The 12,679-nt window shown below is 43.2% G+C and overlaps 1 protein-coding gene across 1 annotated transcript in view; it reads left to right on the top strand.

Annotated features, from left to right (window-relative positions):
• Positions 1 to 40: 40 nt before the first annotated feature.
• The window catches only part of FOXK1 (forkhead box K1), a 49,042-nt gene continuing 36,403 nt past the window's right edge, over positions 41 to 12,679 (top strand). Inside the window, exon 1 of the mRNA XM_027683564.1 lies at positions 41 to 284. Within this exon, the coding sequence (XP_027539365.1) occupies positions 76 to 284 (209 nt within the window). The 5' untranslated portion in view covers positions 41 to 75. The remainder of the gene's footprint in view (positions 285 to 12,679) is intronic.

Genomic DNA, 12,679 nt, shown 5'->3' with positions numbered 1-12,679 from the left:
CCCCCGGCCGCGCCGCCCGCCGCCTGCGCCGGGCCGGTGCTGGCGCGGCTGCAGGGCCGCGAGTTCGAGTTCCTCATGCGGCAGCCGGCCGTCACCATAGGCCGCAACTCCTCGCAAGGGTCGGTGGACGTCAACATGGGGCACTCCAGCTTCATCTCGCGGCGGCACCTGCAGCTCAGCTTCCAGGAGCCGCACTTCTACCTGCGCTGCCTCGGCAAGAACGGCGTCTTCGTGGACGGCGCCTTCCAGCGCCGCGGCGGCCCGGCCCTGCAGCTCCCGCCGCAGTGAGTGCCGGGGGCGGCGGGGCCGGGCCCGCTCCGGGGGGCAGGGACGGCCTGGGGGGCCGGACGGGGACCCTCCGCCCCGGGGAGGGGACGCGGGGCTGGGCGGAGAGGGGGCTCCCAGGAAGGGTGTGAGAGGTCCCTCGCCCCCGCCGAGGGGCTATGAGGTGCCCCCGCGCAGGGGATGGGGGTCTGTCAGGGCCTAAGGTGACGGTGAGGGGCCCCCGCTGATAAAGGAGACAGTAAAGGATCCCCCTTGCCCACCAAGGGCCTGCGGGTCTGCCTCTGAAGAAGTTGGAGGGCTTCAGGTGATGGTGAGGGGCCACAGGTGATAAGGGGGTGGTGAGGGTCCCCTCGCTTGAGGTTGGTCATAGTGGGTGAGGGACACTCAGCTGATGGAGGGCCTGAGGTGGCGGTGAGGGATGTCTGCCTGGAGACAGCCAGGGGATCCACCTCAACTTTAGCAGGGGATGTCCTTATCTTCGCTGCCATCTATGCCTGAGAAAGGGGATGATGTTCATTGGGACTGGGGCTGCTCCCTCTGAGGGAGCCGTGTCTGGGCAAAAAGTGTGAGCCCCTCGCTGCAGGCTGTCACCTAGGGTCATCATCTTCCATGCCCGCCTGCCAACAGACTCATGTTCAACTGGTGGACCTTAAGGGGTTTCAAAAAGACGAATCAGTGAAGAAGGGCTCTTGTCAGTCAGCTAGAACATGCTACGCCCAGAGCTTGTCTTCCCTGGAAAAGATCTAGTGGAAAAAGTTGGAAACCACTTTGCCAGAGTGCTTATTTAAGGGTTGGCAAGTTGGGTGTTCTTCCTGGTGTTTCTCTGAGGCAACAGAAAAATGAAGGAGTCAGGCCAGGCCGGGGGTGATGCTGCTCCCCAGGACACGTGGACAGCAGGTGCCCGAGGTGTATTTCCGTCCTTGAGGAAGGGGAGAGGGCTACAGAAGGGTTTCTGTGCTAGCAGGGAGGTGGTTGTCTGTGCTCTGTTAAACTCTCTTTCAGAAAGAGGAACGAGGTTGACATTAATGTATTTCTTCCTCTGAAAACATTGTTTATGTTTGCTGAGCACTGTCCAGCGACTGCAGTGCTTCACCCTGGGGCAGCAGCGTGGTACTGGTGGGTGATGTAATTCCTGCCTGCATCTCTTCAGGTTGCACCAGGCAGACTGTATCTGATGCCATCTCTGAGTGAAAATGCGCTGTAAAGTCAGGAGATTGGGGGTTTGTTGTTTGTATAAAACATCTGTTTTCGCCTGTCACGTTTTGGCTTTGCAACTGTTTACCTCCAGCACCAGGGTCCTGGAGTTACCCCTCGCTCACCAGCCTGTAGCTCAAGGGAGGGTTTTTTAATTACTCATTTCCTCTGCAGGCTGCTTCATTTTGTACTTAGTAATTTAGTTATAACTCCCTAGCTGCTCGCTCTCTGAGGCGTTTTGGTTTGTAACGTGTTTCATTTTCTAAAAGAGATGTCCTTTAGTGTCTCTTTAATTAATCTGGCTGTGTAAAACAAGACCACCCGAAGCCCAGGGCATTTCTGTTGTCATTCCCTCTGGCTCTGGGTTTATCTGTGCAAGCTCTCTCCTCCCTGCCATTCTGTTTCTTCACTTGGTTAATCATAAGCATTGTGATAGAAAACTCTCTCAAGCAGCAACTTGGTTGCATATTTCTCTCCCCTTTGCTCGTGACTTCTGGAGTGGGAATGGTAGTTTTCCTTCTTCATTGCTTTAAAGGGAGGAGTTTAATGTTCAGTTATGAACTCTGCACAATAAGACATCCTCTTAGCTTGACCGCTGTTTGAGCTACATAAATAAACTTGATGCTCCTCCCTTTCTGACTTCCAGAGTAGGAAAATGTTTTGCATCAATCTAAAGGAATTTGCCCCCTTGCTTCTAACAGGTAAACAACTCCTTACTTGCCAGTCAAGGGTTTGTAACCCAGACCAGGAAAAAGAAAATCCTGTTGAAGCTTGGTATATACAGTCTTGATTGAGGCTTTAAACTGTCTACTATTATCTCATTATCTCCACTCTTGAAAAATCAGACAATTCCCTCCCAGTCACCCTGCTACACACACACAGAGATGCACACAAATCTCCCCTCCCCAGTAAACATAAAGTCCTGGCTGGTGCCATTTCTTTTCTGTAAAGAACCCTGTGTGCTTACTGCCAGCTCATGTTATCAAAAGGAGGAAAAAGTGAGGACAGGTTGTAGTACACAGCCTTTGCAGAAGAAATTGTGAATTGTCCTGTATGTTATGGTAACACTCCTGCCCTGTTTCATACAGCCCCCCCTTCTCTGTGTGCCAGCAGAATGTACAGTTTATGTTCAATTTCAGGAATTAATGGTCATTCCATTAATTTAGAGGGAGGTCCTTGTGATGTGGGGAGCTCTTGCTGTAATATTTTAAGAACTAGTGGTTTGGATAGTTGCCCCCCTTTCTTCCTCCCACCTGCAAAGGACGGCAGAAATGTGCAAAGTCCTGTTTCTTTTGGACCACTGCAGTCACTGCTGCCGTTATATTACATGCAAAGGAAATGCTTGTGCATCATGAGATCATGAATGGAAGCAGAGGGTTCCAGGAAAAAGTGCCTTTCAGCTGTAATTCGTAGTATTTGTTAAAAAATAGATTCTGAGCTCATAAATTCTGTTTCTGAGGTTTCTTCTCGCTTCACTATTTCTGTATAAAACTTCTCTTTGTGAAGTTTTCTAAGTTTAGAAGTAGCTATTCCTGAAACGTGCAGAAGATGTTGTCAGGAGGGGTGGGGAAGGGAGGAAAGAGGAAGAGTTTGAGACCTCTCTTGAAGACTCTGTGTACCTCCTGTCTCACCAGACCTGTTCAAAATCAAGGGCCTTCAAAAAGCTTCGTATCACTTCCTCCATCAGCATCGTGTGTACATTTAATCTGCTGTAACCAGGATTTTACTGCTGGGCAGGAGTATCATATTCCACAGCTGTGTTGTTATGGGAGGTTGTATTTCACAGATGTGATGACATAACTGTAAAGCATAATTAAACAATAATGACCAACAAAGAGGGCTTTTCCTAGAGGTTAATGACAGTTAGGAGCAAAGTGGGTGGAAGAGTGGAGGGCCCACGGTACAGCTGAAGACCCTTAATCAGTTTAATTAATAAGTGCCACACTACAGCAGGCATTGCAAATCTAAATCAAGATGAAATTATGGAAGTACTTACATCAAAACTAAGTGCTTCAAATCAAATTAAGGATTTGCTAGAAACTCTTTTTTTATCTTGTGATGGTTTTTTAGCTGGGCTAGTGAGAGCTGGAAATCAGCGGATAAATATCTTGGTATTTTTCTATAAAAAAAGAGAGAAACTCAAAATTATCAGGAGGATATGCACTGAATTTCAAAAACTATTAATATTAGAAAAAGTATAAGAGCAGGAACTCTTAGCTGGAGTACTTTTTTCTGTTGAAGACAGTAATTTCTTCAAATTTACAGTGTAACCAGATGTTTACAGGATGAGGTTAATGCTGAATTATTAACGTTGTTGTCTTCAAATGTGATTCAATTTTTAAAATAAGTAACAATTACAAGTTAGAGACTTCTGGTAACTAAAATAAGCTTTTGATCTATTTATTTATTTTTCTACCTCAGAACCAAAGGAACTGAAACAGTTGAAAGTTAAACTTGCTAACCTGAATTTTAAGCAGCTATGGGTCAGGTCTTCAAATGCTCCTAAATACAAAAGTTCTATTGACTAAAACCTGCAAATATTGCTTGAGCATAGCCTGATAATGGCACTTGAGCTTTTTGAACTGGGAGCTCGATAGATTGGAAAATGGTGCTTGTCTGGGAGTGTTTCATGGGATATTTGCTTATTGCTTCTGTGACCGTTTTAAATTTTTGCAGTAGCGCAATTAATGGAGCCTGAAGTTGGTGTTTTTCAGTGTAAATGGGTTCTTCCAGTATGAGATTTCAAAGCATAAAAACAAGTTTTTTAAACATGTAGTTCTTTTAGTGTTTAGGAAATGGAAGAAATAAATGGAGGAGCTTTTTTAGTTTGAGCATAAATACAAGGGAAGTAAATATATGAACTCATGAAATAAAATTAAAACATGGAGTTAAAATAAAAAAATTTATTATGTATATAAGCCCCAGTATAAATTGAAAACTTACCATGCATGTGAAGTTTTATTAAGAGCATGCTGCTTTATTTATAATGGGATTTTTCCTAGGCACTCAATAAACTTGACAAAAATAAATAGCCCAATCCTCCGACCACATATCAAGGTGCTGATCCTACAGAATTTTACACGTGCATTAATCTTTCTGTATTGTGAGTACACAAGTTCCCTTCAGCATTTGGGTAGTGGGGGTGTCTCTGCAACTGGGGTTTAGTAACCGAGGAGAAAACCGAGAGTCAGATCCAGTTTCTAAGGGACACGATTGTACAGTCTGTTAGCCAGTAACTCAAGGCACTAATTCAAGTTAAAAAAAAAAAATGACATATTCTAGAAAAATGGAGATATGCACAATGTATCTCAGTGTTTTGGTGACCTCACCAGCCACTCACCCTCCATTCTTGTGGTAGGAGGGAGGGTGTCCTCACATCTCAGAGGGAGCTGCCTGCTGTATGTACACACACCAAGGAAACGCCTTGACCACATAACCACCACTACAGAACTAGTTGTTTCTAAAGTGCTGCATATGTATGTTGTCTCTGGTAACTCCTCAGGTAGTTTTACTTCTTAAATATTGCATAATCTGCATTTGCAACCATTTTTTTTGTTCTTTGTTTGAAATGCGGCGTTTGCTGTGCTACAACTTGTGGATGGTGGTTTTGCTCTCACTAGAAACTCTTTAAAGATTTGCTTTCTTAGTGCTTCGTCTTCTATTTTTCATGCTCTTACTTAATTTCAAAGACTGTCTTTGAGAACAGGTTTTTTTGTTGCACAGCAAGATGTGATAAAGGATTACTTGATTTTAATTATGGAATTCGTGTCAAGTAATAATTTTTGGCTAAGCAGCTCAATTTGTCATGAGTTATATTAAACGTTTAAGGAAAGTTTCTCTCATGTGAAACTGCTGCTCAATTTGTTGATTCAAAAATAGCTGTGCTGTAAGTCAGGCTGTGAATATAAACTAAGGCTATGCAAAACTCAGTGTATGTCCTTATGGATTCTTTTAAACCAGGCTTGGTTCAGCTTAGCTGATGTGTTGATAATGAAAAGATTAATCTAACAAGAACATGCCGCACTTGTCTTGTACATTTTTGTGCAGAGCCTCAGCTATAAAGGCTTAAATGTAGATTCAAGTTGTGCTGGTGTAACTTCTTTGTGTTTGCCAGCTCATGTATCCTTAGCTGACTGTGGGATCCTTCCAGTTGGTACTGTTGTGTTTTTATATAAATCTAGGGGATAAATGAGTGTGGAGGTTTTTTGCTTTTATGAAAATGGGAATAAAAATGATGAAATCTGTAATAACTCATATCTTAAGTTATTTTGGTGCCAGCTGTGTGAGCATCTTCCCTGTAGAGCATCTGTTTTGACTTCTGGTAACAAATCAAAATAATGCTGTTTACTTTTTTTTCTCTCCCTCTCCAGAAAACGGGATAGGCAGCCTTGCACTGAATAACTGAAAGCAGAAATGACAACCAGATTAATGTGATTGTTTTCTTTGTAAGCAAGCTCCTAGTAACTGCTCCGAAAGCCATTTGGCGTCAGAGCTGTTCTGTGGGACGCCAAATTCTCTTGCTCGGTGTTGCAGTTTCCTGGAGGAGTAGATGTGGCAACAGGATGTTGGTAGAGAACAGGAAACTACTTGAATTTGCCACTTATGCCATGCAAATAAAGGCTCATTACTGGCCCAGGTGTGGTAATTAGTGTCTGTTTATTGACAGCAGTTTGTGCAGATTGCAGAGTGCGGAGCTTGGAGCTCGGGAGGGTGTTTGGGGGGGCTGCTCCGTGACAGGGTGGGGTGACAGAGGGGACACAGGCTGGTGAGGTGCTTGTTAAACCACTCTGAGATCTGACAGCTCCAGCTGGCTTTCCTATTCAGGGTGGATCTCTACGAGCACTCAGCTCCATATCAGCTCCTCTGACATGTGGTGATTTACTCTGAGCTCCCTGTAGCTCTAGTGAGTGTCTGGGTGTTCTGCTGTCAGAGCCAAGGGGCACCTTAACCAGAAATGCTTCACAGACCGAGCTTCACCTTACTGCTGCTTAGATGTGGATGAGCCAGCCTTCCCTCCCCAGTCCAAGAGGAAATGTGGTTTAAAAAAGAAAAATCATGTGCATTTGAGCTGGTGATGTTAATGAAAAGGGAGAAAAATTCTCATTTGCTTTTAGTACAGATTCTTTCCTCTCCTTTTCCTTAATAGCAGTCCAGAGCACAGAGGCCTCTCTCACACATAGCCATGCCCAACACCAGCTTTGTTTTGTTATCTTTGGTTCAGTCCCCATGCATCTGGGAGTTTCCTGAGGTTGCAGAATCAAGGCTAGGATATCCACTTCAGGATTCCTGCTTTAAAGAAAGGAAAGTATGAAAGGTAAATGTGCTGTAGAGCTTAGTCTGTAATGTATTAGGTGGTTAAGGTCTTTGTTCTCTTAAACTTGCATATATTTTGTAACAAATGCCTGAGCAGTCCACTGAGATTGTGCAGTGTTTTCTGATTGGTAAACTTAGGTAAAAATGTTGGTTTGTGCATCTGAAAATGGCTGATCTGGTGTAACAGACTGCAAGACTGAATCAAAGAAAAATGTGGAGCTGAAGGTCTGGGTGTCATTTTGCAGTGTTGGTTGTTTTTTTTTGGGGGGGGGCAAACCCATAGGATGAAAAAGTGAAGCATTTTTTTTGTCTCCTGAATGTGGGCTATAAAAAGACATCTTGATGTACTTCCAGACGTGGTTAATCGACTAATTGTGAGTACAAATTATTGTCTGGTCTTAATGCATTCACTTCAGTCAATAATTCAGTATTAATCACTGAACAGTTTTGTCAAGTATTTACAAGTTTCCCTATTTCAGTTGACTGCAGACTCCTCATAGAAGCAGATTGATGAGATGCTTATAGAGCAGATTAATTTCTTGCTTAAGTAAATGTGAGTGAAAATTTCCATCCAACAGTATATTCTTTGTTTTCGTAGTACAAATACAATTTTCCTAATGTCTATTCAGTCTTGTCCACAAATGTTTTTCGCTAGTAATTCACATCTTCGGTTTCTTCAGAACAGCTCAGTAAATGCATGTGTGCATTCCCTCTGCATGGCACTTAATTTTTATGAAATACATATTTTATTGGACAGTAAAACATTTAAGTATCTTAATGGCCTAATTAATACTCTGTATCCACTTCTGTCATGTATTTTGCTCTTCGTTATCCTACTGCTCCTTTTTTCATGTCCTCGTGCATTTTTTATCATAAAAATTTCAAGCAATCTTGAGAGAGCAGTCTATTAGAAGGCTGTTCTTTGAATATTCAGCAACTCTAAGATTTGATTGATAGTCCCTTCCCTCCCATCCTGTCTATTTTTAGTAATTTAAAAGCGAGTTTAATTTCTCGGGTTGTCGTTTGTTGTGTATGCGCAATTTACTTTGGTGGTTTTCCTCCCTCCTTTAAATGTACCAGATATGTAATTTTCATGTTCTTTGAGGACATCTTGTCAGTTTGGGAAAAATAATGTAGACGTTAATTGGGAGCTCTGCCTTAGCTGAGGGAACAAAGATGGACAGTCTTTGTCTGGATCTGTTAATACATGCTGTATGATTAGGATAGGAGGAGAAATGAAAGAAAACTTTAAGCACATTGTTACCACTTATTATCCTGTTTCAAGAATCTTCTAGCATAAGAGCCTGTTTTCATGTACAAGTACAATCCACTCCATTTTTTAGAACAGAATGAGGAGACAAAAAGTCTTGCAGATGTGGTGTAAGCTCTGTGGAAAAGGACATCCCCTCCCTTTCTCTCTGAAATACAACATTGTAGCTGTACCCCTTTTTTCTGCTTCTTGCCATTTCGAGGAGAGCCTTGGGAAGTCTTCCCACACAAACTGTTTTAATCTTCTGTCTCCCTTAAGGCCACATACAGAAGCCACCAACACTCTGTCTAAGCAGGACTGGACTCCCTGCAGAGCCAGTTTGTGCACTTGCTGAAGGAATTGTTCTTGAGCAACTTGAGGCCTTTCCTCTCTCGAGGGCATAAGAACTCTGGACTCTTACACGCTCAGAATCCTGAGCACGTGGGAGGAGAAAAGGACTAGACACAGAAAGCAAATTTTGTTTCCACCTGATGGGTAGACCAAAAATGACTTTGCTTTTCATATTCAGTTTGAGGCGTAGCCCAGACTAGTGAGGGCAGGCTCTTGGTGTGGGAGATGTGCCAACTGCTATTTATTTATTGATCTGGTTCTGTTTTTAATTGTCCCATGGCTGGTGTGACGTGGTGTATCTTGGGTTGGCCACCTGCCCACCGTGCGTAAAGGGGTGTTGACTGTCAACAAGCCTGGCAATTGGGTGGCTTTGCCTCCTTCTGCATCGTCCATTCAGCTGGATAATTACTGTATCTCTTCTTTTCCCATGTCTCCCTCAGACACTGTCTAATGAGACAAGCCATAACGAAACTGTTTTAGCTCTGGGAAGACCTGCAAAGGAAGTCAAAGGCTTTGCTGCTAATGTGAAGTTGTCTTCAGGCATAGGAATTCTTAGGAGAAAATTCCTGATGTGTCGTGGTTCCTAGCATTTTTTTCTGTGTGTGTTTTGTGTAAACAAGGCATATGCAAACTGGCTGTTGGAAATAGGCACAATCCAGTAGTTTAGACTTGCACGTCGTCTGTTTACAATTGAACTTCCCAGCTCAGCGTCACTGCAAACAGCCACAGGATGAACTTAGGAAACAAAACTTGGTTTGATGGACAGTGATTCCACATCTGAGCTCTCTTGTCACCAAGTGGGTGCATCCTCTTCTCCAAGTGCCTATGGTTTCTTCTCAGTTTCCTCCTGCCTTGCGCTCCACCAGACAGTATTGCAAATGTGAGAATTCCTATTAAAAAAAAACAGAGAAGGGCCAGAATCCTCTCTCCCAAAAACGTGATATTGCAAACTATGAAGTGCATATCTTCTAGGTAAGGTAGTACCTAAGGTATCTTCATCAGTTAAACTAAAATGTCCCTAATTCTATATACTCTACTGAAGCAAAGGAAGCGGAGCACTAAAATATGCCAGCAATATAACAAGCTAACACTCTAAAATTTTCTTGATGTAAAAACAGTAAAACCACTGTGGTGACAACTTCTTCATGTACTGTTGTTTTGCAACAGTCACTGTCACTTAAATTGTTTAAACTTCTCTCAAGAAGAAACCCCTCAGCACAGTTGTATGTGCTGGCAGGATTTAAAACACCTTAGTAATCTTGGGATTGTTTTATATTGTTTGCAGTCTTAGCCACATCCTGCTAGGTGGTCTTTCACAAGCCAATCCAGTACATCATCGTCTCCTGAATCACAGTAAAATTATTCTCTTTTCCTCTTCTTTAGTAGGAGGGAAGTTTGTGCCTCTTCTAACCGTTATTTTCAATGTCATATTTTGAAGGCTGCAGGTAAATGTCACTTTGTAGACGTTTGTGTGAAAGGCTCTGTGTTGCCCCAAATGTTTATTTGGCTCCGAGTCTACAAGATGTCAGCTTTTAAAGCATTCAAATTACCCTCAGAGCTGTTTTAAAACAGTAATCCTGGCTTCCTCTACTGGGTATTGAATGGATTGTGAAATGTCTTCAGAGGGAGTGGAACGGACTTGTGTGAACATTTTGCAAAGTCTGACTCCATATGGATCGTTTTTTATAATGTACATAAATAGTACATTAGCTCTTTCAAATCACTTTCTAAATGAACTGAACCAGCCTCAAAGGAAAATACATCATAGTCATGCTCTATGTATTAGAGCCCTCTTAGTCTGATTGAATTCAAAGGTTAGTAGCATCCCACACACAGGCATATGTATGTAGAAATTAGGATCTTTTCCTGAGCTTTGCTGAGGTTATTTTGTTTCACACAGCCTTTGCTAATGTCTTTATAGGTAGTTCCCTGGCTTTGGAAGGGTAAGTCTGCTAAATGACTTGTGAGACCTTTCAAGGAATTGGGCTGGCTCCTTGAAAGCAAACCCTACAATGATGAATGGCCCATTAGAAGAGAGTTGATGGCACTGTAAATGAGATTTTAAGTGAGAATCAAACTGCTCTAGTGTATCCAGCAAAGATGCTGAAACAAGTGCCTCTTTCCCTGATGGTTATTAGGAGATTTTATGAACTGATATTTTCAAACGGTTACTTTCTCCTTCTTCTCCAGGGTATAAAAATTTCCAAAGGATCCAGATACTTGTACTAATAAAGGAAGAGTCTTCTAAAGAAGGATGGGAGTTAGGGTGCAAATAGGGGTAAAACTGAAGTTGCTGCTTGCCTGTGGCAGTGGTGGCCAGATTGTGTGGTGGAAGGGGCAGGATCTGCAGCCAGCTGGAATTTCCGTGGCAGTTGAGCAAAGATTTAAAATTCTTGGTATTGAGTGAGGTATGGAAATTAATAACCAGTGCTACTTGTAGAGGCCAGCTGTGGCTCTGCAGTTAGTTCCATACTGTCACTACATATTTAATTCTTGGTGTACTGCTCAATTTCTTATTGAAAACAGAGCTCTTTGTAGAAGCTGGTATAGGGAAGTTCCTCCGAGCGTGGGTGCAGGTGGGGCTTTTCTTTGGCACTGAGGTAGGTGTTAATTGTGGTTTATGATTGAGGGAGAAACATAGCTGAGTGTTTCTGCCAAGATGAGCAAAGAAGGAAAATAGTTAATATTGACCTTTTTCATTTTAACGAAGATCAGTGGGAGCAGCAGAGGCTTGGAAAGCCTCTCAGAAGGGCTCTTGAATTTCACAGAAGCAGGGAGGGAGCGAGAGATGCTGGCGGTGGCCACGCTCTGCTGAGTCATTTCTTGTGGTCTCTGCTGTGGCAGAATGGAAGCCAGACTTAGGCTCTTATCTTAAGGTTTGTCTTGGAGAAGGGAAAAATTGAGTGTGAATGGAGGCTAGGCAGCCCTTTCTGGTGCAGAAACATTGTGGGTAAATGTGTGTGTGTTACAGAGCTGGTGTTCACCATTTCTGTGACATCTCTGGAAAACAATGTCAGTGGGACTGCTCACTGCCTGTTCCTGGCCACAGTCCAGGAGTCTTGAAGCAGCTGGGGCTACGTGTTGTCAGTGGGGCTGGGAGCTGTGGTTTGGCAGGGCTCCCCTAAGACTGGGGAAAGTGGGATGTGAGAAGTCCTACAGGAAGGTGAGATACATCATAGCTCTGAGCCCTTGCAAGGGCTGAGCAGAACTTACTCCTGGTCCAAGACCATGCAGTGTGTGCCATTCCAGTCTGACGGTGTAGAATTTGGTACCCGATGAAGGGTTGGTGTAGGACAAGGGTGGGAAGAGCAGAATATTGAATTAAATACCATCCTGCTTTGTTTCATATGAGATGCCTTTCATTGTGCACTTGAATTAACTTAGTGGGACAGCAAGTTACTGTGGGGGTGGATGGACTAACCTTGTTTGTCACTGTACTGTGTTTTTCCAATACCATAAAACCTTGGCTGCTGTCAAGCACATGCTTGAAGAATATTTATCTCCACAGAGTGCTTTTTCCTTAAAAGCTTCTGTTCCACTCCATAGTTCAGTGAATTTCATCTGTACTTTAGCTTTGTTTAGTGGGTGTTATCTGATAGGGTTGGGATTTTGTTTTGGTTTAGCTTTCTTCCTTTGAAACATCCCATCAGGATCTAAAATGGAGCTGCTTTAGAACCGAACACTAGGATATGTGTGTCAGAGTGACAACCAAATAAATGAATTTCTGTGTTCTGTGAATATGCCCCAAACTTCTGGGCATGAAGAGTCCTCCAGGGCTTTGTGGAGATGCTGGCTTAAGACACATTTTAACTCTCTGTCAAAGCAGGAATAACAAGTATGATGTTGGTTCTTCTAAGATGGACACTGGCTTAACAGGACTGAAATTCCCATTTTACAGAGGTCTGTAGAGGCCAATAACAACTAGAAGGTGTTCAGAAGTGTTTTAGCATAAGATCTACTTGTTCTGTTGCCCAGTCTGAACAGCTATCCAGCCCCATGATAAATGTGATCAAAATCCCAGGAGAGATCCTGTAGTTCCTAAATGTATACATTTACCACATAAGCAAGGTGGGCTGCACTTGTGGAGAGAAACAATCGATCCTGCTGCCCCTGTGTTGATTTTTGTGGCTCCAGCATGTGTGGTAAGAAGGAGAAGAGTTAATTTTAGCTTGATTAGCAACACAGAAGGGAATCAAGATGACTGTTGTAAATGGCAGTGGGATGAGATCAATGAGGGTAGTTTATTTCCATGTATCTAAGTGGGTGTTCTAAGCAGTTTAATTTTTC

This window comes from Neopelma chrysocephalum, unplaced genomic scaffold (assembly GCF_003984885.1).
Source record: "Neopelma chrysocephalum unplaced genomic scaffold, ASM398488v2 Primary Assembly neopelma1_65, whole genome shotgun sequence".
NCBI classification, from domain to species: Eukaryota; Metazoa; Chordata; class Aves; order Passeriformes; family Pipridae; genus Neopelma; species Neopelma chrysocephalum.
Note: the sequence above shows the minus strand (reverse complement) of the source record. Positions and strands in the feature narration are given on the sequence as shown.